Source organism: Rhyacophila brunnea, unplaced genomic scaffold, assembly GCF_057557595.1.
Source record: "Rhyacophila brunnea isolate RB1 unplaced genomic scaffold, BYU_Rbru_1.0 scaffold_24, whole genome shotgun sequence".
Classification (NCBI taxonomy): Eukaryota; Metazoa; Arthropoda; class Insecta; order Trichoptera; family Rhyacophilidae; genus Rhyacophila; species Rhyacophila brunnea.
Genome location: NW_028232904.1, coordinates 14,545,272 through 14,570,271, shown reverse-complemented (window position 1 = coordinate 14,570,271; position 25,000 = coordinate 14,545,272). Strand labels below are relative to the sequence as shown.

Here is a 25,000-nt window from a genome sequence, read left to right as displayed (position 1 = left end):
TATACTTAACAGCGATCCGTTATTTAGGCATGTGTGATTGGAATCGAAATCCGAATTCAAAATTGTCATATCGAATTTTTTCAAAAATAAATTATTAGAATCCAACATCCCCTATTTGCATTTATAATTTGTTATCATATTATTTGTGTTATATTAAGTACCTATGTCTATATATTCCACTTACGTGAGGGAGTTAAATGTACGTTGTTTTATAATAATTATTTAACATATTACATTAAGTTATAGGGACTCGAACCAGCATCTTGGCGCCAATGTGCTTTTCCAATTAAGCCACGCGTGTCTTACCTAATTACGACGAAATTGCTTAGTAGTCATCTTGAAGCGCTTAAAAAAATTGCGTTAATTTTGGCAATCGGCTTTTGTGCGTACTAATAACAGGTACAGTATTATTTATAGGTAGGTTACTTTAATTACTAACCGACGTCAGGATCTTTCCAAATTTTAGTTATAACGTACTTGCGCTTGCTAATATGTAGTTTATTGACCTATTTTTTTATTCAACGAATAATATAAACAAAATTTGTCGTAGGTATATATACATACTTAATATATCTGAGGGTGTTCCAAATATCAGTGTCTGTTTAACTAAACTTATACTGTTTACTGTATGTATTTGATATTTTGATTTTTCGACCATTTTCTATTTATATCAATGGAGGATGTCATGCAGACATGAAAAACATTACCAATTCTACGTTTTTTTCATCCTCCGGGGGTGATTAACTTCCCTTATAAAAACGCAATTCGTCAGTGTGTGCGGTTTGCCTAAATGCCCTAAATAAAACAACCCACTTACACGAACGGCCTAGTATTTTGTAACACGCAATTCAACCCTTGATATAAACATGGCTAGGTGGCCAAATCGTGCCAGTAGCTTGCTGCCTGGCGATTTTTGACACCATTATGCATGCATATCAGTGGCGAAGGGTGGAGGTAGGCTGTTAAGATCCGCCATAAATAGTGCTCATTAAACTTTTTCAGACATACATATTTGTTTTCATTGAAATAAGACTGCAATTTACAGAAAGTGTTGGTTAGTTTTTAAAATTCAATTAAACCCTAAGAAACCAAGCCATAATAGATAATAGTCAAAAATTACATGTCTATCTATAAAATATCTAAAATTATGCAATTAAATCATACATAACTTTGAATATTTTATAGATAGAATAATATTTTTCATTTATTATAGTTTGGTTTAGGCAGGGCTTAATGCAATAAAAAAATGAACCAACAATATGTGTAATATGTACTTTTAATCCAACGAAAACAAATAACTATGAATGAAAAAGTGTGCACAATTTTGTCGTATCGCCCAAATTAGACCAAAACTATTATGGTTTCGTTTAGGCAGGGTTTAATTGATTTTTAAAAACTAACTAACACCATCTGTAAATTGTAGTCTTAGTTCAATAAAAACAAATACATATGACTAACAAAGTTTAGTGTGCACTATTTATAGCGAATCTTAACAGCCTACCTCCACCCTTCGCCACTGATGTATATACCGTGGTGTGATGAATTTTCCATGCTACATACCATAGACATATCGCCATAATAAGTATTACGGGAAGAAGGACAAATACGACACGGTGACAGCCAGAAACCAATGTATATTTACCATAAGGAGAACCGAAACAAAATAACACAATTTAAATCAATTATAATATTAAGGCTATATATTAACTTAGAAACATTACTTAACCGTTTATATTAAAATGCCACCGAAACTTGTTAAATGTTACATCGTATTGACAAATGTTGACATTAGATAGCGCGCGGCATTGCGCTAAATTCTATTGGCCACTGCACGAGAGAAATGTCAATCAGCATGTAGGTACATCAGTGGCGTGCGGTGACTCCAGAGATCAAACTAGAATACGAAATGTAGATCCATGTCTACATATTTAAAATATTTACTATTTTATAATAAATACTAGTGCTATTGGCTTGTTAGGACAACAGTCACGATCTCGGGGTGTTTTATTGGCCTTGCTCGCTTGCTTAAACATTTGTTTTTGTAATAAATTTTATTTTTGCACTTATCTTGGAACCTGGATCTTTCATTCAAGTCATTAAACACTGAAATAGGTTCAGTGGTTTTCGTAAAACCCCAGGTGAAATACCCAGGCTGGCCTTTTCCCACCTGGGTTTCCTTCGAGGATCTTCTTCGGTATCCGTGATTCGGGCATACGCTGGACATGTTTAGCCTCTGGAGTTTTATGAAGGTGGAGAGTTTTGAATCTTGGTATAAACGGTATAGTTCCGTGTTGTACCTAATTCTCCACTCCCCACCATCATTCATGGGTCCTTATATCCGCCTCAGGATCTTTCTCTCAAAGCAGTCCACCACTTCAGCTGCTTTCATATTTAGCGCCCATGACTCGCACTCGTATGCAACGACTGTGCGTATGACGGTTTTATAGAGCCGGGTCTTAATTTTTCTGTGGACATTTCTGGATTTGAATATGGGCAGCAATGAGAGGTACGATTTATTTGCAGCGGTTATTCGGGCTTTTATTTCTTCCAGTTCCTCGTTCTTTTTTGTAATATTGGAATCCAAGTATGTGAACCGGTTGACAACCTCAAATTGATGGTTTCCAAAACTGAAACTTTGGGCCCAGCCTACTCTGATTTTGTCGGTTTTGTACAATGACTTTAGGTTTGTTTTCATTTACTCTTAAGCCAATCTCTAGTGCGGCCATTTGGAGGTGGTCAAATTCTTTCTTCACAATCTGTATGGATCTGCCCATCATGTTGAAGTTAGTCGTCTGCGTAGCCAACCAGTTGGCTCGGTCTGCTTAAGGTGACGCATCAGTGAAACGCCAAATAATGTTCAACTGTACGCGCGACGAAAATTTGTACTTGCTTCGCATTCATTGAGAGAACGTGGAGTCGGACGCACGTCACTTTGCTGCGTGATGGCGACGGGCCAATTAATTCTAAAATCGTGTAAAGATGACTAAAAACTTTACCCATTTACTTTAAAAAGCAAACATGTCAATGAATATATTATTATTGATACTAATAGAATAATAAACAGAACATAAAATGGACGTATGTTGGATTTATATGAGAAATAATATTTCGTTTGACAGGCGTCATTTTCACCCGCGACCCGCAATCCGCACATCGCCTAGCAACGATCTTTTTAGACCGTGCCTCAACTAATGCATGGCCTTAATATAGTGAACAGCGCGCCACTGATGTACGTATATTCCAGCTATATAAGTATTCCACCCTAATTCGAAAAGACTATAGTAGAAGTAGAAAGAAATTAGGATGAACAATTTCAACAAAAATCATCAAATAACTGATAAACCAAGGCCCATATAATAAATAGTCAGACTGTGATACGAAACTTTACTGGTGATCTATACTGGCATGTTTTTTACTGTCGTGTAAGTCGGCTGATTTGTTTGCTTTTTCAGTATGTAGCGTTTGTATTCTCACACCATAGTCGAAATCATGTACATACATATTATTATACATAACAATAATATGTAAATTATTATGTACTCTCTAAGTTCAAGGTTATACGGTTATTTCTGTATGTGTGGATTGGAAGATTATGTGCGATTATGCCAGTTTTTCAATTATCAATATACATACATATTATTGGATGACGTAACCTATGAGTTTCCTGAATGTAATTTCTAATATTAATATGTGATTTATGTCTACCGCAAAATAGTATCAATTCGATTTATCACTTCATTGCGCTGTCAGCATGTATTTATATTTACATGAAACATAATGAACATGATTGTGATAATTTGGTTAAAAAAGGACTTCTGGATCTTAAGTATCGAAGCATCCCACATGTGTTATTTTTGTTATCTTGAACGAAGGTAGTGACCCGAATATGGGAATAAGGCAGGATACACTATTGAAACGAAGATTTAGATCAGGCGTGTCCAATGCGTCGTTCGCGGGACGGATTTTGGTCGATCGCATCATAATATGCCCATAGGAATTGAGTCGTGAAAATGTAAAAGCGTGTACCTACATACATTCTGTTGCAATATAATATTATTTCATTGAGATTTTAAAGGGGATCATTAACCATTCCTATTTTTATTTCCTTGAAAGTATTTTTTAAATTAACCGCGATTTCCCGCGTGACCTCGTCGTAACACTTGAGTTAAATCGCATTACTTGCGGTCTGCTGCAGCAGTGAGAGGCAGAGAAGATATTGTGAATCCTCGCGTTTTAAACTTAGTCGTAGTTTGCCCTTGCCGTCACGCAGCAGGCTCTTTGCAGTCGGAAAGTAGTTGGACGATGAGTGCAATAAGTGCCCGAAAAATACAAAAATGTAAAGTTTTCACGACGAATAGGAAATTGAGTAGGTATTTCTTCCAACTATAATACGATTGTGCAAGTTGCATAATGACAATGGGAGAGTGTGGTAGATCACTGCTGGTTCTGATTCTGGATAGTACATGACAGAATACTTGAAGTTGGACATGCCTGAACAGGACATGCGTTGAGGTTATTGTTGCTTTTGTTTTTACGGACATGGTGAGTTATTTTAATACTTGGTTAACGAATTTAATTATACCTTAACTGATTGACTTGCGAACGGGAAGTAGTTAAAACCTGATTACCCGAAATTAGTAACTTTTCGGTGATTTTATGTTTTACCTGTACATACATATAAAAAACAAATTCAATTATATGTTGTTAGTTGGAGGTGCGATAAAAGTACATACACACATTTATGTATCGCTAAAAATAGTGAACTTTGAAGATATGTCGAGTTATCAAGTTATTGCTGCCGAATACCTATGTACATAAATAACAATGCGGTTAAATAAGAATTATATCTCGAGTTATCGACGTTATGCAATATTATGTTCGCGGATATTAATTGTTTGATATGTATCAGCTATTTAGTAGTTTATACATTCAATTTTCCACGTTCAAGAAATCAATATCGATTTTCAAAAATAGGCATGAAGCGTCAATAAGAAATGAGTCACGGAATTATTGAGCGCTCTGTTCAATTAGAAAGGTCAAGTAATAATTTTGACCTGTTATTATGTTCTGGGAAAATGAAAAATCACGGTGCGGCCTAAAAATAGTGATCCAATGTATACAATATTTTCTAATCATAACATAACTTACATAACTGATGTAGCTGAATTTTATTTTTACAAAGATGTGATCCTGAGACTAGGACTAGGAAATTTATACGTGTGCAGTTCGCCGAATCACACTTCACCGTGAAATGTTGTTTTGGAAATATATGATCGTATATTAAAGACCGCCCAACCTCTTTGGGTCGTATAGTACTGAGATAAAATTTATGTCTAATTAATAAAACACGGTTCTTGTCGGTTTACAGGAAGCTAGCGGCAAACAAATTTTGACAAAAGCCGATATAGGTTCTGGATTATTTGTTAGGTTAGGTTTTCATTCTGAAATTCATGAATTTTGCCAAAATCAGCTATGAAAATTGATTTAATGTTCATATTGAATCTAATAAATGGAGATTGTATAGTATACGGTCATCTCTTTGCGATAAGAAAGCCCACGGCGAACTGTGCCACGGTGAAATGTTTTACGTACAATTTGCATGTAACCCTGTTATACCACACCCAGAAGGATATATGCCAGTTCATATTAATTTTGTGTTCCCTGGTATATAACGCACTTTATTTCTACGTTCCCTGGTTATCCATGAGAGCCCGATGATTATTTATTAGAACCGCGGAACCCGAGCTGGAAGAGGTCAATGATGTTATAACTAAACGAGAGCCGTAGTAGTACTCTCACTTTTGGAAATTACGGTTCTGGTGTAGAAAAAAACATTTTTTAAATTTGTTATTGCGTCATAAAAAAATAATAGGGTAAGTGCTAACATGAACGTCTAAAAATAACCGTAGACCGTTCAGCAATGAAGCAATGAAGCGGTCTGTCTAAAATTAGAAATCGACCCTCTTTTGTCTTTACAAAATAAAGTAGGTAGGTAGATTGTAGGTTGTGATTTTTACCTAGGTACTTTCTACATTAATTTCACTACGTCATATTATTTTGTCTGTTCGATATTGCGCCATTTACGATAGCCATGAGTGTATGACATTTATGTCTGGACATTTTGTATATCAAATGTCATCTTGAGCTATCAGTGCCATCACATCTGACATCACACATGTATTATATCGCTATCAGTGGCGTGCGGTGACTTCCTTGTAGGGGTGCTGTTAAAAAATACATACCTAGTGACGTCCCAATGCCATCCCCTTTCAAATTGTCTGCAAATTCTTTAGGTACATACTTACCTATTTTCTACTTACTTACCTCTCGTGATGCAGTGCGTAAGGCGCTGGCCTTTCATCCGGGAGCTGTGGGTTCGATTCCGATGACGACACAATATATTATTTTATGTGATTTTTCTCAAAGCCTGGGTGTTTGTGATTGTTTCGCTTCTACGACTAAATACACTACTGTTAAACTACACTACTGTCATTGGGCCTCTCGACCTGTAGTAATGTTAAAAATAATATGTATATAATACATAATATTTATTAATTATTTTAGGCTTAAATTAAAGAATTTTATTTATTTATTTAAAAAAAAAAACACATTGAGCACATAGATAACAAATTATTAATTCAAGACGTTCACAACATGACATTTAGAATAAAAAGTACAAGTAAATTAACTACCTACTTGCTATTTCGTTACCTTACTTTGAAAAGGTTCTAACTGACATTTTGGCCTAAAATGACTTTTTGGTGTGAAAAGGTTCCATTAGTCATACTCTATCATATACGTTCATTTCAGAGTCATCTATTGTCAAATATGGGAATTAGCAGTATGCCGGAGTTCTATCTACATGTCTTTTTATATTGAAAATTATGACCATTCCAAATTTCAAACGCTCATAGCTCAAAACATGGTCAAGTGCAATTAGAACCTTTTCAAAGTAAGGTAACGAATTTTGTGTCATAATATCTACTTAGGGTTGTGTATATAGTTGAATTTTGATGGGCAGCCGATGGTGTTGTAAACCTGGTATCATATATTTTGAAAATAATTACAACGTAATTTGTATGACAATATTGAATTTTCATAAGTAAAGTTAAGTAAAATTTACTGTATGATTTGCACAAAAAAATACTGTCACATATATTTGAATCTAGATAGGTCTATCTAACATAGGACATCTTATTATTAGGTGGCGGAAAGTGGACTTACAGTATGCTTATTATAACATTTCTTTTTTTCCATTTCCAGTCAATATGCGCCGAAGCACCATTCTCAGACGAACCAGCGGCGCAGGAGGAGCTATCCCGATGTGACTACAGCATGCGAGTGACCAGGCAAGCGGCCATGGCAGGGACGGCCACTCGGAGGGTGCGCGTCTACGCTGATGGCATCTATGACCTTTTCCACCAGGGTCACGCGAGGCAGCTCAAGCAGGCCAAGAACCTCTTCCCCAATGTCTACCTCATAGTTGGAGGTATGTGAAGCACATTTGCTAAATCCTTTGCATGCATAGGAGACCGACCTTGAAGTGGCCCTCAATCTATTATAGGTATTTAGCGGAACTCATTTGGTAACAGGAACACATAATATGCCTGACATAACATACATTGGTATTAACACATTGACCCTTTAGTGGACTCAAAATACCACCCCATACTATTTTTCGTCTCGCATAATATGTCAATATTAATTACCTAAATTTTTATTTTATATCTTCATATTATTTAGTTTCACAGGCGAGAAATTTGTTACAAGTTGAATTACTGGTTCCTTAACTCATTCGCTGCTGACTATATAATGAGATTTTTATTAGCACCTTAAAATGCACGTTAATTACATCGATCGGCCGCCTGGTCATTACGCGCATGTGCGTCTTCAGCGTCCAAAGTATTAATTCCTACTTCCTAAATTTACCATCACTTAGCCTTAGATTGTGCTGCTCCTAAACGAGGCATGATCTACATACCCGCACATGTTTAAACGTAATATTGTTCATAGGACATAATTATAATTGATAGCAAACACGTCTTCCTTGATTCCAAATGCATCTCATTAGAATCGCCGATCGGATAAAAAAAGTCCAATTGGAGATTCTAATGGGATACATTTCGTCGTTGAAACTAGAAAATTGTGTAACTCCAAAAACACTACTTTACAGGAGAGACAAAAAACATTATGGTTTCCTATACAAATGTATGGTTTTGGAGTGAAATCATCCATGATTTAACAATGATACAATTTTTCTGGAATTACAAAATTTGCAAGACGGATAGATATTATCAACGGCCACTAGATGGCATTCAAAGTCAATTTTCGATTAAAACGGAGTTACACAATTTTCTAGTTTCAACGACGATTTGTTGTCAAGTAAGACGTGTTAACTGTGTTACTTAATGACATTTGACAGCACGCGATTAACGCAGTCATGGGCGGCCGTGTTAAAAAATATCACATCTGAGAGTTAACTTCCCGGGATATTTAACTACCTGAATACGACATCATATTAATCGCTTTCTTTATTGATTTTAGAGTTAAGTGATATATTAGAATAGCCCTGCAAGAGCTCTATTCCAACTAAAATCAATATACATAGTGATAAAAATACTACGACACATTCTAAGAGTTCACTATCTCGCGATATAAACTTCCAAATGTAGCGTTTCTTAAGCCTCAATGACATTGAGCTACTTTACAAGCTGCTTGTTGGCGAATTTACAATCTATTTGTAAACTTGCCCAGTGTCTTCATCGAACAAGCTAACAAGCAGATTGTAAACAAACTACTGAGAAAAGTTGAAAGCCGGTCAACTTTACACGCTACACACTGGCGTGTGCGCCTACTGCGTCTGCGCAGTAGAGCGATGGTAGCGACGTCCCGGTAAAAAAACGAACTACTCAATACGTCCTGTCAAAATAGTACCGAAAATGACGGTTTCAACTCCCTAGCTTGTTGGCTTCTGAGCGAGTCATCATCACAATCGAACTAACTGACTCGCCCGCTTTTAAATTCGCCAACAAGCACCTTGTAAACTAACTCAATGTCATTGATGCTTTAACTGCAGCTTTGGCAGCCGTGCTTACTGGATAGAGTGAGATAGAAGACAACAATTACAGCTTGAGTTGCAGTGATTTGGAAAATAAATACTCACATCGCGACATTAGTGCCACCACTGCCACTACACTGCGTCTCTACTTATAGTTGTCGTCTTACACGACCACAAGCTTTGAAATGTCATTTATTACGCGAAATATTTCCATCGATTTGCAAAGGCGATGTACCTACCCTTATTATAATAGGTACATCAATAATATATTAAAGGGTTATGCGACCTCGACTGTAGTGGTTGGACTGTGTTGAAAGATACACAGCATCCCTGAGGTTATGGTGATGGAGGAGATTTGGAGATATTTCCTGGAGACAACCAAGACCCACATTGGGTTGTAATGTCATCTGCCAATAATTATGATTAGCATGTCAAGCCGAGTGATAATATTCCTCTTTGCGAGGTGTATGAATGTGTGCATTAGTAGGTGGCTATTTGTGTATAATATGTAAAGTTAACGTCTAACTGGCTGACACATGAGGCGAATCATATTAGAAATGACATCATATTATATTGTTATTAATATGACTTTCAAATCTGATTCACACTTCAATTTTATATTTTCCTAACTGGGACAGTGTGAGACGATTTTCTGTTTCAGCTTTCGGTGTTCAAATTACTTTCACAAATGATAATTTAAATTATATTAAACTCTACAGGGTATTTTTAAGTCAATAGCTGTTAATACTTTGGACACTGAAGACGCACCTGGCGCGTAATGACCAGGCGGCTGATCGATGTAATTAACGTGCATTTTAAAGGTGCTAATTAAAAAGTCATTATCAAAATGAGTTAACTCCGAAACTCCGGTGTTACAACCGAAAGTAAATGCTGACTCAATTCAATTAACAAATTAAATACTTTTCCTCCTAAAAAAAATCTGTACCGACATGTATACATGCATGGATTAACTAGCAACAATAGCGTATAAATTAAACTATTGCGACAGTAACTGTTTACACCCAAAAGTGCCGACTGTCTCGCCAATATCATTCTTCAAGTATAAGTGAGACGCTGTGTAGTTCATATTTTTTTCTGACAGGTTCACACATACGTCTTGCAAGTTGCAACTATCGTGGGAAAATTCAGAAGACATGTTTACATTGCATTGTTATGTTCATGACAATACGTACTGCCACCGGTGAATCCGTGCACGCGTAAACGGGCTATAATATCTGCGCAAATATTAAATTATTATGTAGATAAATGAACTTTTTTCACCATAGACGAAGACTTCGACCGCAGTTTCGGTTTATGACTTAATGGCAATTCAATAAGGCCGGTTTCAGAGGGGACACTGGCGTCACGCTCGTATATAATAAGGAGGCCTTTATATTCGAATAAAAGGGTCTTTGTATTATGTTTATGAACGCCCCGAGCTAATGAGTCAAAGCGTGTATGGTACACTTTTCCGTCGGCCGCTACATTCTCAAGCCGCCGATACACAAGTTTTTATGACCGCAACCAGTTTTATGTTCTAATTTATATCGCGAAATTATGCGTTGACTCATTAACTCTGGGCATTCATAAACATAATACAAAGGCCTCCTTATTATATACGAGTGTGACACCGGTGTCCCGTCTGAAACGTGGGTAAATGCAAAGCCCTCTGAATGTCCTAAAATATTAGCAACACTAAAAGTACCAAAAGAAATAATTATTATTCTTTAACATGACATATTAGGTTTGACACTCAGAAGGTGACACACTTGATTTTTGTTTTGTGCTCCCTGACAATAACAGACAAGAAAAAGATGACCAAAACCATTGGTGATGTCCAATAATGGATATGGTACAGAAAGATAAAAGATTGTCCGTTTCAACATTGGCTGGAAGTTACTGCTTAATTTTCTATAAACTTTAGGAGCCTTAATTTTAGACGCCGGGTCCCACTATTGCTACACATTCATAAAGTCAATTTCAAAATCCTCGGGTGGAACAGCAGGTGTGCGAATTTATTTATTAATTGTTTTTGTATGCTTTATTTCAGTGTGCAGTGATGCCTTGACACACAGTAAAAAAGGAAGGACCGTGATGACAGACGAGGAGCGATACGACGCTGTCAGACATTGTAGATACGTGGATGAGGTGAGAAAGTAAATTATTGCTATTAAAAGAGAGAAAAAAATCCATGGCTGCACATAGTTAAAAACGATTGGTGTTACAAGCATAAAACAAGTTAAATATGATAAATAAACCATCATTATCTGTTTGAACGATCGTGTAATATCGCAAATCACAGTGCACCATACTTTAAAAGCAAGTTAATAATTTATTTATTTATTCAAAAAACAGTCTTATGGCAATAGGCTTTATCTGTAAATGACAACCATAAAATATTTTACCCGACTGTCTAAATAATGTCATATTTTTGAACTGCCTTCCCTTATCGTTAAAAAACAAATTCGTTGAGAATGATTAATTTAGTTTCAGAAAAAAATATGTTGTGTTTATTTTGTCAATTTTGTAATGTCACATTTTCTACAATACTCGTCACTAAACATTTCATTATATCAGACCAGATTCCCCCCTTTCCTTAGGGTATGACGTCATATATGGATGATCGCTTACAGTCGGTGACCTAGCCATGGTCCCCACATCCTGAAGCGGGCCGCAGGCTACGATCTTTGGCGGGCCCCCCTGTCTATCGCTACGGGTACAGTGTGACACTTTACAGTGGTATTTTCTAAATGGTGTACTAAATTAAGGTGTATTTTCAATACATCCATTTGAATTATGGAATTGTCGAGTATCGACACACAATTAAAAATTGTATAAGCAAATTTGTGATGTGTGTTTATCTCTCTTATCTGGTCGACTCGCCATGCCGAGCCCCTTCCGAGTCCGGGCTCCCAGGCTAGAGCCCTGTCAGCCCCCCGTTTGTGGGGGCCATGGACCTAGCCACAATACATAGTGTACAATGTTTGTAAAAATAGTAAAGTAGAGAATAGACAAAAAAATAGTTATTTCTAATGAAAAAAAATATTTTTTCACAATACGGTGAAACCCTGGTTTTACTTTTTTAAAGTGACTGAAAAAAAAACATAAAATTAATTATTTCTTATTAGAAATCATACAAAAATGATTTGGAGCATAATTATTATGTCAATGTGTTTTTTTCACCTTTTCGAGAATGTACCTTTTCTCTTAAACCGACAATGTTTTTCTTGGCAGAAACATTTTTACTGGTTTATCAACATTTTCCCATAATGGAAACTGCCATTTTTGTTTCTCAAGTCTTCAAATATTCTATGGTACATATTATAATATTGAATATGCTTTTATGTTTTACTAGCTGAAGTACACGAGCTACGCACGAGGTAGCTTTGTTGATTGAGGTTCATTAAATCTTACAATAATAATTACATTTTTCAATATGAAAATAACTGCAAACAATTCTGTAAGAAGGAAGATAATTCTGACAGCTGTAAAAGTCAAACAAAAGAACACCAATAAAAATTGATTCCAAAATATACATACTTTATCTTAATATGTGGTAAAAATTCAAAATAGGAACAAATAAACATACTTTATAATATTTTATGTAAATAAATATAGGTATAGATTGCAGGCTTTCGTTTTAAGTATTCCAGATTAGCAAAAGATAAGACATAAGCATTTTGCTCTATGGTAATCATATAATCTTTTCATGATTCGACGATAAATGTTTTCAAAGAGATAGTAATTATATTCAGCAATATTTTTTTCACTACATCGATTTAAGCACGAAATATAGTGAGGTGCATGTTGCGTACTATCACGTGATGTCACAGTAAGCTGCCGCTTCGGGGAAAAATTGTTTAATGTCGTTTTTCTTGTTGTTTAAAATGTTATCAGACTGATGCTCCCATCCCGTAGCACATTTTCAACGTTTAAACGAATATTGTCAGTTAGCAAAATCTGCCGAAATCACCAAACCAACAATGAGGTCACCTCACGTTATACTGCACTGCATCGACACCTGCATGACTCAATGAACGTTTTTTTATCATTTTCTACATGCATACACATTTTCGAATCATGTCAAAATCGCGTGTTTTTAGTTTTTAGCAGTTGGCACTATGTATTTTTTATTAGAATGTTGTCTATTTATCTATGGTCTGCAGGTTGGGGTCTGTTCAAAACATTATTGAATTTACAGAGACTCATTACTAGGTTACTCCATCATTGAATTTACAGAGATTGTGTTTGCTCTAAATATTCTGCAAAATGACAAAACCATATAGACTAAATTTGACAGCGTGACACTACGCAATGTGCATCTCAATATAATCACAACTTTACTCACTATGTTCATTTGAGGCCAACTTGTCGGAATGGGGCCTTAATCCTGTGAATCCGCCCCTGTGTATATTGACACGGCAGTGCCTCTGACTGGGAGCACGGAGCTCTGAATTCTTATTAATTATTACATCACCAGATTTCAAGGAAAAATTCATTATTAGTAATAATAAATAATTATTACCATCACTTGAAAAATCTATGACATTACTGTTTACACATATGGACAAAAAAACGCTAATTTATAAATTTGTTGATATCATCATGATTGCAAAACAAAAAAAACAGCCAATCAAAATCAACACTGAACAATTTGAAATAACAACTTAAATTTACTACCTCCTTCACTTGTGTAGCATCAAGTATCATTTTAAAGATGTGGCAATTTTGTTTGACCCAAGTGACGCAATCGATTCATCAGAATATATGAAAGGGGCCTTGAAAAGTTCAAACCAGTCATACATTTATTAAATTGTAAATATGAATAAAAGTTAAATTAGTACTAAATAGGTAGCAGTTTATATTTCGGGAATTGGTAACACTGGTATTGCTAGGTGCAATCTGACTTCTATAGTTTGACATTTTTAACTGGCAAAAGTACTCAGAAAGTTTTAACAAACGGACGCTTTTTGTTTTTTATTAAATTCATTTGAAAAATTTATCTCGGCGAAAAAAATGGAATTAACTCTTGAAAATTTTCGTGCGTTTATTTTTCACAACTTTCGACGTGGATTATCGCGGGAACGGTGCATCACTGAACTCAGCGCTTTATATGGCAATGAAGCACCATCAAAAACTATGGTATATCGCTGGTCGTCATTCGCTCACAGACGAGCCACGTGAAGACCGTCCAAAATCGGTTGTTTCTCCAGAAACAGATGCTATGCGTGAACTGATAATGCAAGATCGTCATGTGACATACCGTGAGATTGAGTCATCCCTGGGCTTTAGCAACACCATCGTGTATACGATCTTGCATGTACATTTAGACGTGAAGAAGCTATGTTCGCATTGTATCCCGCATAATTTGACAATCGCACAAAAAAGGCGCGTTTCGATTGGTGCAAGGAAATGCTCAAAAAATACGATTGAGGTACTTCAAAACACGTTTATAAGATTGTTGCAGGTGACGAATCTTGGATCTATACATATGAGCCCGAAAGTAAACAGCAGTCGACCATATGGGTCTTCCAAAAGCGGTTGATGCACTCAAAAACCATGGAGTTTTTTGGAGTTACCTTCTGCATGTATTAATAATTATCGTGGAGTATATTTTGAAAAACTATAAAACTGTTTTCATTGATAAAAATTCGTTTTTTGTCTGATGTTCCCGAAATATAAACGGCTACCCTCGTATAAAATTGCATTCTATTTAAATTAATAATACAATGCATTTCCACCATGAATTGACAGTTAACACCATAAAATAAATTAAAAGATTTAATTCGCATGTATCATGGCTTAGGGGCGGAAACACTCACCCAGCGAAAGACGTGAATTCAAATCCCACTTGGTCCAACATTTTTCTAGAATTTATTCCAATTGTGTTTCTGAGGATTTCAAAATGATGTTTTATCAGTAATATTATAATGTTTCACCATTGTCATCTTCAATAATAATTGGATAAGGAAGAGAGATATAGATATATCGCACCCTCGCAACTAAACCGCCACAAGTCCAAATTTACGTGTTTTGAGTTAATTACTACGTTTCATTGTCTATCGTTCATAGTATATGTACTGAAAATTTCATATCTCTAAGTCATCAAATTCAAGTCAAAACTTCATTCAATATCTAAACATATTTCAAAAACACAGTACAAAAATGCGAAAGGTAAAAACATCAAAGCTGATTTTCTCTGTTTGACGTTTTTTGGATTGTGGCAGTTTAGTTGCGATATTATGATTTTACTAGGAAATTGAAATTTGTGATTTTTATTATTTTATTTTCTATCATGGGGAACCTCATAATCATTGTATCAAGTATCTAAATTAGTATTGGACTGTACCGAATATGGGATAGGTTCCTAATACTGGTTACTCGACATTCTGGAGAAGTTGACCTGCTCGATTAGTGCCATTGATCCCTCACTAAATTTGTGCAATTTGGCTGTTTTTCAGGTGGTGAGAGACGCACCGTGGGAGCTGAACGACGACTTCATAGACGAGCACAAACTTGACTTTGTGGCGCACGACGACTACCCGTACCTCACGGAAGACGGGCGAGACGCCTACGCCAGCATTAAGGCCAAGGGGATGTTTGTCGCCACCCAAAGGACGGAAGGTACTTTCCACATTTTCACTCTGCTAGGAAACATTTTATATTTGTTTATTATATTTTTAAACAGTGCATGTGTTACGCCGAATGTGCGAAATTGACTATTACATGAAACGGGCAAAATATCTGCCGAGTGCGTGAATTCGGCAGTAATTTTTCTGCCTAGTTCATGCATTGGGAAAATTAGATAGTAGCGCTACGGTGGTGTTTTTGCAACTAAACCAAATGTGTCAAATGCTCATACATTGATCAAAATAGATGGTCGCGCTCCGGTGGTGATTTTTGCAACTAATCAAACTAACCAAATGTGTCAAATGTCATTGATTATAATATATAATAATATTATAATATTATATATAAAAATATACCAATCAATGACTACAATGACGTTCATATCCATTTAAGTACTATGCCTAAAAAAAATCTAGAACTATAATAAATGATAACGGAAGAATTTTATTAAAAGGTATTTTCGCGATTTGGTTCGTGCTTGGGTATCAATCGTGCAATGGTCGATTGTTTGTTTGAGATAGTATGATTTGATAGTTTGTTGACACTTGTTAGCTAACCTCAAAATTGACATTCAGTTGAATTAAGAATTAGAAAACTTAACCTAACCTAATAATAATAATATTATGTCCAATTATAACTAATAAAACGATCCGTATTAAATTTACTTTTTCTACTGTCATCTTGACAGTTTAAGAATTCCATACCCTGGCGAATTCACGCACTCGGCAGATAGTTTACCTAATTCATGAATAAGGCAACGGGCTTGACTATTACATGAATTAGGCAAAGTTTTGCCCATTTCATGTAATAGTCAATTTTGAAAATTCGGCGTAACACATGCATATAAAATAAAACATTAGAACAGAGCACACAGAACAATAATAATAAAATTTTACAATTTTAAACATCAAAATATATATCATTCATTATATTGCATTGCTTGGTGCCTGAACTGAGGTATTGAACATGTCAATGAAAGAACTATTCGAAAGAGAATTGAATTCTCGGTATTGAAGAACGAATAGATTAGTTGGCTTTAAAAAAATCAACCTGAAAAGAGTCTTAAATTTTTTGTCAGTGTGAAAAGGAAACTGAATCTGAAAATTGAATTAAAGCCAATTACGCCAATTAACTTAGAGCCAAAAGGTCAGGGGTTTTTCGTCTTGATTTTAGTGTGAATAGATTAGTTGTTTCCAACAAATTATTGTACACAATAGATTCAGCCGGAATACCAAGTTTGACATCTTTCATTAGGCAAAGTCTTTACCTACCAGTGGGTCTATTCTATACTTATCGAACACTAAATTGATAAATAGTATCAAACTTAGGGTAGGTTTGTATCAAAATATTAGCACTTATTGTAACAATTACACGAAGCCGGTTTTTATTGTTGCAATAAGTGCGATATTTTAACAGCAGCAAGATAGGTGCTGTTAAAATATAGCACTTATTGCAACAATAAAAACCGGCTTCGTGTAATTGTTACAATAAGTGCTAATATTTTGATACAAACCTACCCTAAGTTTGATAATATTTTTCACTTTATCACTTTAGTGGTCGATAAGCATAGAATAGACCCACAGAGCCACCTAGCGGAAAAATACAAAGCTTGACATTTTTTTGATTATTTACAATTTCAACTGTAAAATAATATATGTCTGAAAACATTAAAAAGAAAAATATTTTTATTTTAAGTCAAAGAAAGTCGTAACATCTATCTATCTAACATAAAATGATATGGCGCAGCCTTTATTGATTAATTTATAAAATATACAGATTAATTAGTAGACGTAATATTATTTCATAACAAAGCCGGGAAATACTGTTGCGTAAACACCGGTGAGATAGCGATTTATTTTGATCTCTTGTAGTTCATGAACTGTACCACCTCGAAAACAAAGTTTCAACTTTAATATCACCAAAGCAGGTGACAATATCAGTGGGTCTATTCTATACTTATCGAACACTAAATTGATAAATAGTATCAAACTTAGGGTAGGTTTGTATCAAAATATTAGCACTTATTGTAACAATTACACGAAGCCGGTTTTTATTGTTGCAATAAGTGCGATATTTTAACAGCAGCAAGATAGGTGCTGTTAAAATATAGCACTTATTGCAACAATAAAAACCGGCTTCGTGTAATTGTTACAATAAGTGCTAATATTTTGATACAAACCTACCCTAAGTGTGATAATATTTTTCACTTTATCACTTTAGCGGTCGATAAGCATAGAATAGACCCACTGGGTAGATCATTTTTTTTGTTTTAGATAATTTGAACTTGCGTCAATCAATAAAATGATGACGCCATTGTTTCCACAATATAATCAAATTAAAAATTATTACGTACTTCTCATTAAAATATGAAATGACCCAAAGGTCAGACGAAGCTACTTTCAGCACTTTTTTTTTATTTTTATTCCTTACACAATGTTTGAATTATTAATTGATTGAGAAATATTTTGTAACAAATAAGTTTATAGATTAAAAATAAATTAAGATTAAAGTTCTGGTTGACTGTATAATATTTATGTGGTAACCCTACATTTTCTACTTTATTCAGTTTGAATGTAGTAGCGTAACGTCGTTCTATCTAGTAAAACTCGTAAATCCTATTTTGGTTGAAATTTAGATTTCATTCACAGATTTCAATTTAGAGGTGTCACTGGTGACCGGCGCTGGGTTACTTTAAGCGTGAGGGTCAACGGTGATTGACAAGGAAGACCTACCTTTGAGTTGTTATTCAGTGCCAAACGTATTTTTTTCATTGAACTAAGACTACAATGTGTAAATGGTGTTTGTTAATTTTTAAAATCTCTGTCAAGTCCAAGTCATAGTAGATCAGCGATTTCCAAACTGGGAGGCGCGGAGTGTTGCAAAGGGAAGCGCGAAAAGTTTAACACAATCAATGTAGCCACAGGTTTGCAGTTTGCAAATGCATAGTTTTTAAAACGGCCTCTAGTTATAAACTACATAAAAAAACAGTCCTATAAAAGGTTGTTTGCAAACCTGTTTGAAAATATGGAGACTAATTTTATAATACATCACTTCTATACTATCGTGAAGTGCGCTGGCTATCTCGTGGAAAAATGAAATAAAAGGGTCAAATCATAATGTTGAAATTTGAGGCAAATTTGTTTAGGAACAATAATTTTGTTGTTAAACTTGTCTATTTGGTTGAAATTAAAAAAAATTGAGTGAACAAATCAATAAGGACCACTAATGCATTCACTCGTTTAAGAAGACAAAGTGAAGGCATTCATAAAAAATTGGAGCTTTGGAAATCAAAATTATTACAAAAATATAAGTTCGCCATGTTTCCACTTTTAAATGATTTCTGCGCCAGATATATTGAAGCAAACAAAAATCTATTTACTGAGGTTTACTGGTTAGTTTGCTAATGCACTTTTCACATTATTTTATTAATAGTAAAAAAAAGTTTGAAGTGTATGGTGTATGTCTATAATAGCTGATGGCATAAAAGGTTTAAATTCGAAGGTTTCGTACCTCAGGGAAAATATAGTTAGTTTATTTTTAATGTTTTATTATTTCTGTCGAATGATAGATTTTGGTATTGTTTCTTTACAGGCGTATCGACTTCTGATATAGTGGCGAGAATAGTGCGCGATTACGACATATACGTGAGACGGAACCTGGCCAGAGGCTACTCGGCCAAGGAGCTGAACGTATCATTCCTGTCAGAGAAAAAGTTTCGCCTCCAGAATAAAATGGACGAGCTCAAGGACAAGGGGAAGAAGGTGATGACGAATATCGGGGAGAAGAAGGGGGACATCATATCTAAGTGGGAGGACAAGTCACGAGACTTCATCGAAGCTTTTCTGCTCATGTTTGGCAGGGAAGGAAGATTGGTGGGTTGATTCTATTGATATTTACATCATATCATGCATTCTCGCGTTCTAAGTCAAAGTTAAAAAAAGGTTACCAAAACTGAGGACTATATTAGTTATAAGTCATTTCAAATTACATATAATTTTTTTAGCATATTCACACTTGTCCTCTGAGAGTTCTCTTTGCAGTCCGACCTCTGCAGTTGGCAGTAATAATTAATTTTTCTTCAATCTGATGTTGATTTGATGCGATCCAATTGGTGTTTCTCAAGGGTCATACCCTGATCCGTCATTTATATTCTGCTTTGAAATGATTGTCACTAAGAGCCTGCTCACAAGGCGCGCGAGTAACAAATCGCGCGTTCTCCAGGTACATGTGGCCCAATTCAGCTGTCCACAAGCGCTCGCACGTGATAACTCTAGCACAACAATAACAACAACAACAAATGATTTTGACAGCCATTACAAAATGAATTACGACCGCTTGGTCTAACTAACACAATTGAGTTGTGCTTTTTACTACATTCGCGTTTGTTTTTTTATGTCGATTCAAAAATGAATTACGTCACCTAATGTTTCTGGACGGAAGACATTTCTGGTTCTCGAGTGTAAATCGCGATGGGACTCAAGCCTTATCGACAGGCTCCAAGTGGTTTATGGAAAAACCAAATCTTATAAACTTCATAAATAACTAATTATCGCCATAACAATTTATTCTCGATATAAACAATTCCCTTCTCCTTGCGATAGAAGTCAACTTAAGCGTCAATGACATTGAGCTACTTTACAAGCTGCTTGTTGGCGAATTTACAATCTGCCTGTAAAGTCGCCCAGTGTCATCATCGAACAAGCTAACAAGCAGATTGTAAACAATCCACCAAGAAAGGTTGAAAGCCGGTCAACTTTACACGCTACACGCCGGCGTGTGGGCCTACTGCGTCTGCGCAGTAGCGACCTCCGGGTAAAAAAACGAACTACGTTTTGTCAAAATAGTCGCTAGCTTGTTGGCTTCTCAGCGAATGGAAAGTTTTGTGTGTCATCATCACAATCGCAGTAGCTGAATCGCCCGCTTTTAAATTCGCCAACAAACAGCTTGTAAAGTAGCTCAATGTCATTGACGCATTAGGAATACACACTTGTCAAATACTTTATCAGAGATAATTTTTGTCAGTGTTTATACATGGCTCTGCTTTCGGCCGATGTAGTCTCGGCTTTGAATCCCACGACCGGGACAAATTTGCATCTGTTTTCGTCAATCAATATGTGTATTGCACCTGTGACATGAAACTGATTGTAGAATAATTCATATGTTCAGGCGTCTTAGCTGACTGTATTTGTTGTCCATTGCAGTCTAATATCTTCACGGAGTCGAGAGACCGGTTAATGCAGGCCCTCAGTCCACCCGGAAGTCCTGGGGGAAGCGAAGACGGAGACCGAGGAGGCTCCCCTCCGCCCAGAAAGTCCCGTCGTATGGACCGCGCCGACACACGATCAGGTATATAATATTGTCTCTTATGGTAATTTTAATAAGGATACATTCCCAAACTGTAAATGTACTAACAAAGAGTTTTATGAAGACCTTTCGTCTACGATGTTGGAATAACATTTTTTTTTTTCTTTCAGCCGACACCAGTCCAGCAGGAGGCAGTCAATCCCGCCACAGAAGATGGCGGAGAGGGTCAGACTCGAGATTCACTCGTCAGAGAACCCTCACAGATGATTTCTCTGACGACAACAGTGAAGATGAATCCCACCACTCCGACAGGACCAAGTAGCCACAATCCATACTCCCCATTTCATATCCTTTTGCCACTCAGACGCCATGCGAGTGTGTTGGTAAATTTGGGTATGTTGTCAAATATGGGTGTGTTGGCATAAATGGGTGTGTTGGCACAACTGGGTATGTTGGCAAAAATGAGTCTCCTGACCCGTGTGAGAAGACTGAGATTTTATAAGTGTGGTGTAAAGGGATAGGAGAAAAGACTTGTGTGTAGTGACTGTGTCCCAAAGAAATAGGGTCGGATTATGACAGTTGTTGCCCTCCAGGGTAAATTGTGTATATAATTAGTGATGATGGTTTTATAATAGGTGTTGTATGTTTACATAATATACAAATTTATGTACTGCTAAATGTTGTATTATTAACTACCGCGAAATATCGGTTTATGTACGCTACGATTGGATATTATTTGGACCCCACTATGTTTTTATAGATCGAAATGTATTTTTTTTAAATTTACTGCCAAAAATATATACAAATGATCCTTTGAGAGAGGCCTTAATTAACACTCTACCTACCGCGCAAATTACGCAAAGTAGATACACCATACTGATTTATTTCAATCAAATTTTCAGAATGTGTTTAAAATACATCAATGCATCAAATAAAATAGCTATCTAATGATATTTGTCACTTTGGTTGGGCTTAGTCTATTAAATGATTTTTTCTGTTTATTTGAATTTCATCCATGAATGACATCCATTTCTCGTAAAAAACAAAATCTGTTAATCCAACCCTCTACTCTGTGGAGGGCCCATATGATCCTATTAGGATCGGACATGGTCGAAAAAAAAAAAAATTTGAATTTAGATATTTCAAAATGTTTTCAACAACTATACAATAATACGTATAGTTATTATTGCCAATCAAGAACACACGGTTTATTGTTGTAACTTCTTAGTTGTGGTAATAAAACAAAACTCCGGATGTTTTCTTGTCGACCTACCTTGAAAACTCGACGCACGCCCACACATTCAAAATGGAGTATTGAATTTATTTTGTATTAAAAAGTTGCATGGGTCTTACGACGCCACTTTGGCGTATGCAGTTTGTTACCATTGCCTACTATTGAATGCCACGTGAACGAAAGCGGTGAGTAAAGTGCTAATACACCAATTGTAATACATTTTTACTGAAAGCCAAACTTCACTGCTACTTCTTTCACTACAAGAGAAAGACTGTCACTCAATAAATCTGGATGTGTTAATCTAAAAACATAATTTTAGTAGGTAATTTATTAGTTTTCATACGTCGTTCTTTTATGTAACATTAACTATTGCTATGTAATTTGTTATATCACAACTTGATATGCATTTTGATTAAAGTCGTATCCGTTTTTAAGCGTTTTCTATTCTACAGTTCTTTCGGGTCCAGAAATGCATAATGTGGTCCATTTATACATGTCCAATGTGATGGAAACCGGGTTATGATGACTAAATGAAGATGGAAATGATAACCTCAAGTTTGTCCGATTAATCAGGTTTCTAATTCATTACATAATATATACGGTAAATGCTAAATCCGTTAAACTATGCCAAAAGCTTAATATGTAATAAAATATGTCCCAAAGCACAGATGTCCTAAACGCAATCTAAACACATTTTGTCAGCATTACAATTAATTTAGAATGTTCACGATGTGATGTAAAAGTTGAAGCATTTGGGCCCTTATACAGTGGAGGTCAATTAGATAATTTTGTTTTAATGAGGCATCAAACTTGCGGCCAACAAATTCTAAGACAACTAACTAAGTCGTTGTGTATAAGTGAGTGAGCTAAACAGATCCTATTTCAAGAAATTACACAACGACATTATTCTAAACTCACATAAGTGGGATATATCAATCTTCGAAGCATTTTGGTTCCTCATCCATCGCAAATGCAGACATTTCTAATTCGTCAGGTATTCATAGAATCTTTTGCATTCATTGGTGCCCATGGTGGAGTAGGGGCTCTTGTTTTGTTTATAGTTAATGTGTCGTTAAATATAGCGCATGTTTCCAAGAATCTTATAAGATACCTTCACATGCTGTAATGGTCAATAATATGCTTCTTTTTGCCCTAATTGATTTTTCCCACTAAATTGTTGTATTCTATTGAATAATGCATAAAGACCTAATTATCATCAAACCAAAAATGTACTTAGGTCATTTGTGCGCTGTGGCATTAATATATTGGCGATATGTTATTGTAAGTGTAGAGGCAATTGGTATGTGCGTAAAACCGACTTGTAGATGTATTGCCAAACTATGAACAAGTGATTATTTGTATCGGTGAATAAATATTCACACACAACTATAGTCTTATAGTTTGGCGGTACGTCTAATTAATTAAATATGAGAGATTTGATACTATTTTTGAAAATGGAGGCTTTTCGCGTAATAATAAATAATAATTAAAATTAAAAAAAATGTATATATTTGTACCTCAGAACCAGTCTGTCTCAAGTCCGATTTTGCAAAAAAAAGTACAGAATATGTACCTAAATTATCATAGGTATGTTCAATTCACCTTTTGATTCTATTCATAATAAAACCATAAAGCCGTAAGTACATTAATATCAAGGGCATGAAGAATCTTAAATTGCGTTTTCCCGAGAATGCTATTTTTTGGACTTAAGATTCATTGGCTCTCATGTACAGATATTATCTATGGTAACTTAATATATTATGATGCTGAAAACTCCAAATATTATTTTTGTCCAATGGAATAATATCTCGCAAGGGTATCTACCTCTTATGAAATGTCATTGTAGGGTTCGTTTTTGCTTATTTCTCGACTGACAGTTATCACCGTTAGAGCCCATTGTTTTTATATTCAATTATCTTTTTTTTTTAATTAATAAATTTGCTTAGTTTTTATAGATACAATACTGTTTATTTGATTTTTCTTGATTTTATTGTATTACTCATTTGATAGGCCAGAAGGGTGTAAGTGACAATTTGCAACTTTACAGGAAAACAAAATGTTGGTTTTGCATATTCATTTTTCACAGTAACTCCTGATGTTTTGGCATGCTACAAATGAATTTCTAAACAATTTAACTCCATATGCAACTCATTTTCACCAACATGTCACTTACGCCCTTTTACGCCAGATATTTGAAGAAGATTGACTCAACAAATACATTAACAAAAAAATTCTGGCATCTGAGAGGGCTTCGTGGAAATCAATTTTATATTCAAATTTATCGTGCAAGGTATTTTCTATACCCCAGAGTCAGTGTGTCTCATGTCCACTTTTTTCGAAACAGTAGGTACAGATTTTTTATCTCAATTATTCTTTCAGGTCCAATTGACCTTTTCAGTTTATTGCTCACAGAAACCCAAGATTCTCAATAAGCCATATGAGGTGACGGCATGAAAAATCTTAAATCGTATTTTCCTGAATTCTATCAGTGTAGTTTTGGCCTCTCAGTTATCCGAATGTTTAGCAAAAATGTCACTTGATCTATAAAATACATACTGTGGTGTAATTGGCACTTAGGCCCTGTTTCTATTGATATTTTTTTCTTTTATTTCACAACAATTTATTATAATTATTAGTGATTATTATCCTCTATTAATTTATTGTAGAATAAGTTTCGCGGGTGCTGCTTTTAAAAATATTTAAATATCCAATCGGTTACATTTAAAAAAAATATTTTTAATATCCAACATAAATACTGCAATTTTACAGTTTTT

General features: G+C 35.3%; 1 protein-coding gene across 3 annotated transcripts in view; it reads left to right on the top strand.

Annotated features, from left to right (window-relative positions):
• LOC147069095 (choline-phosphate cytidylyltransferase A-like) overlaps nucleotides 1-21,919 on the top strand; it is a 108,365-nt gene extending 86,446 nt beyond the window's left edge. For all 3 annotated transcript variants that reach the window (XM_085951293.1, XM_085951294.1, XM_085951292.1), the window contains 6 exons: nucleotides 7,264-7,489; nucleotides 11,109-11,206; nucleotides 15,520-15,682; nucleotides 19,280-19,560; nucleotides 20,890-21,034; nucleotides 21,163-21,919. In XM_085951293.1, coding sequence (XP_085807419.1) covers nucleotides 7,264-7,489; nucleotides 11,109-11,206; nucleotides 15,520-15,682; nucleotides 19,280-19,560; nucleotides 20,890-21,034; nucleotides 21,163-21,314 — 1,065 coding nt within the window. In that variant the 3' untranslated portion in view covers nucleotides 21,315-21,919. The remainder of the gene's footprint in view (nucleotides 1-7,263; nucleotides 7,490-11,108; nucleotides 11,207-15,519; nucleotides 15,683-19,279; nucleotides 19,561-20,889; nucleotides 21,035-21,162) is intronic.
• Nucleotides 21,920-25,000: the final 3,081 nt, after the last annotated feature.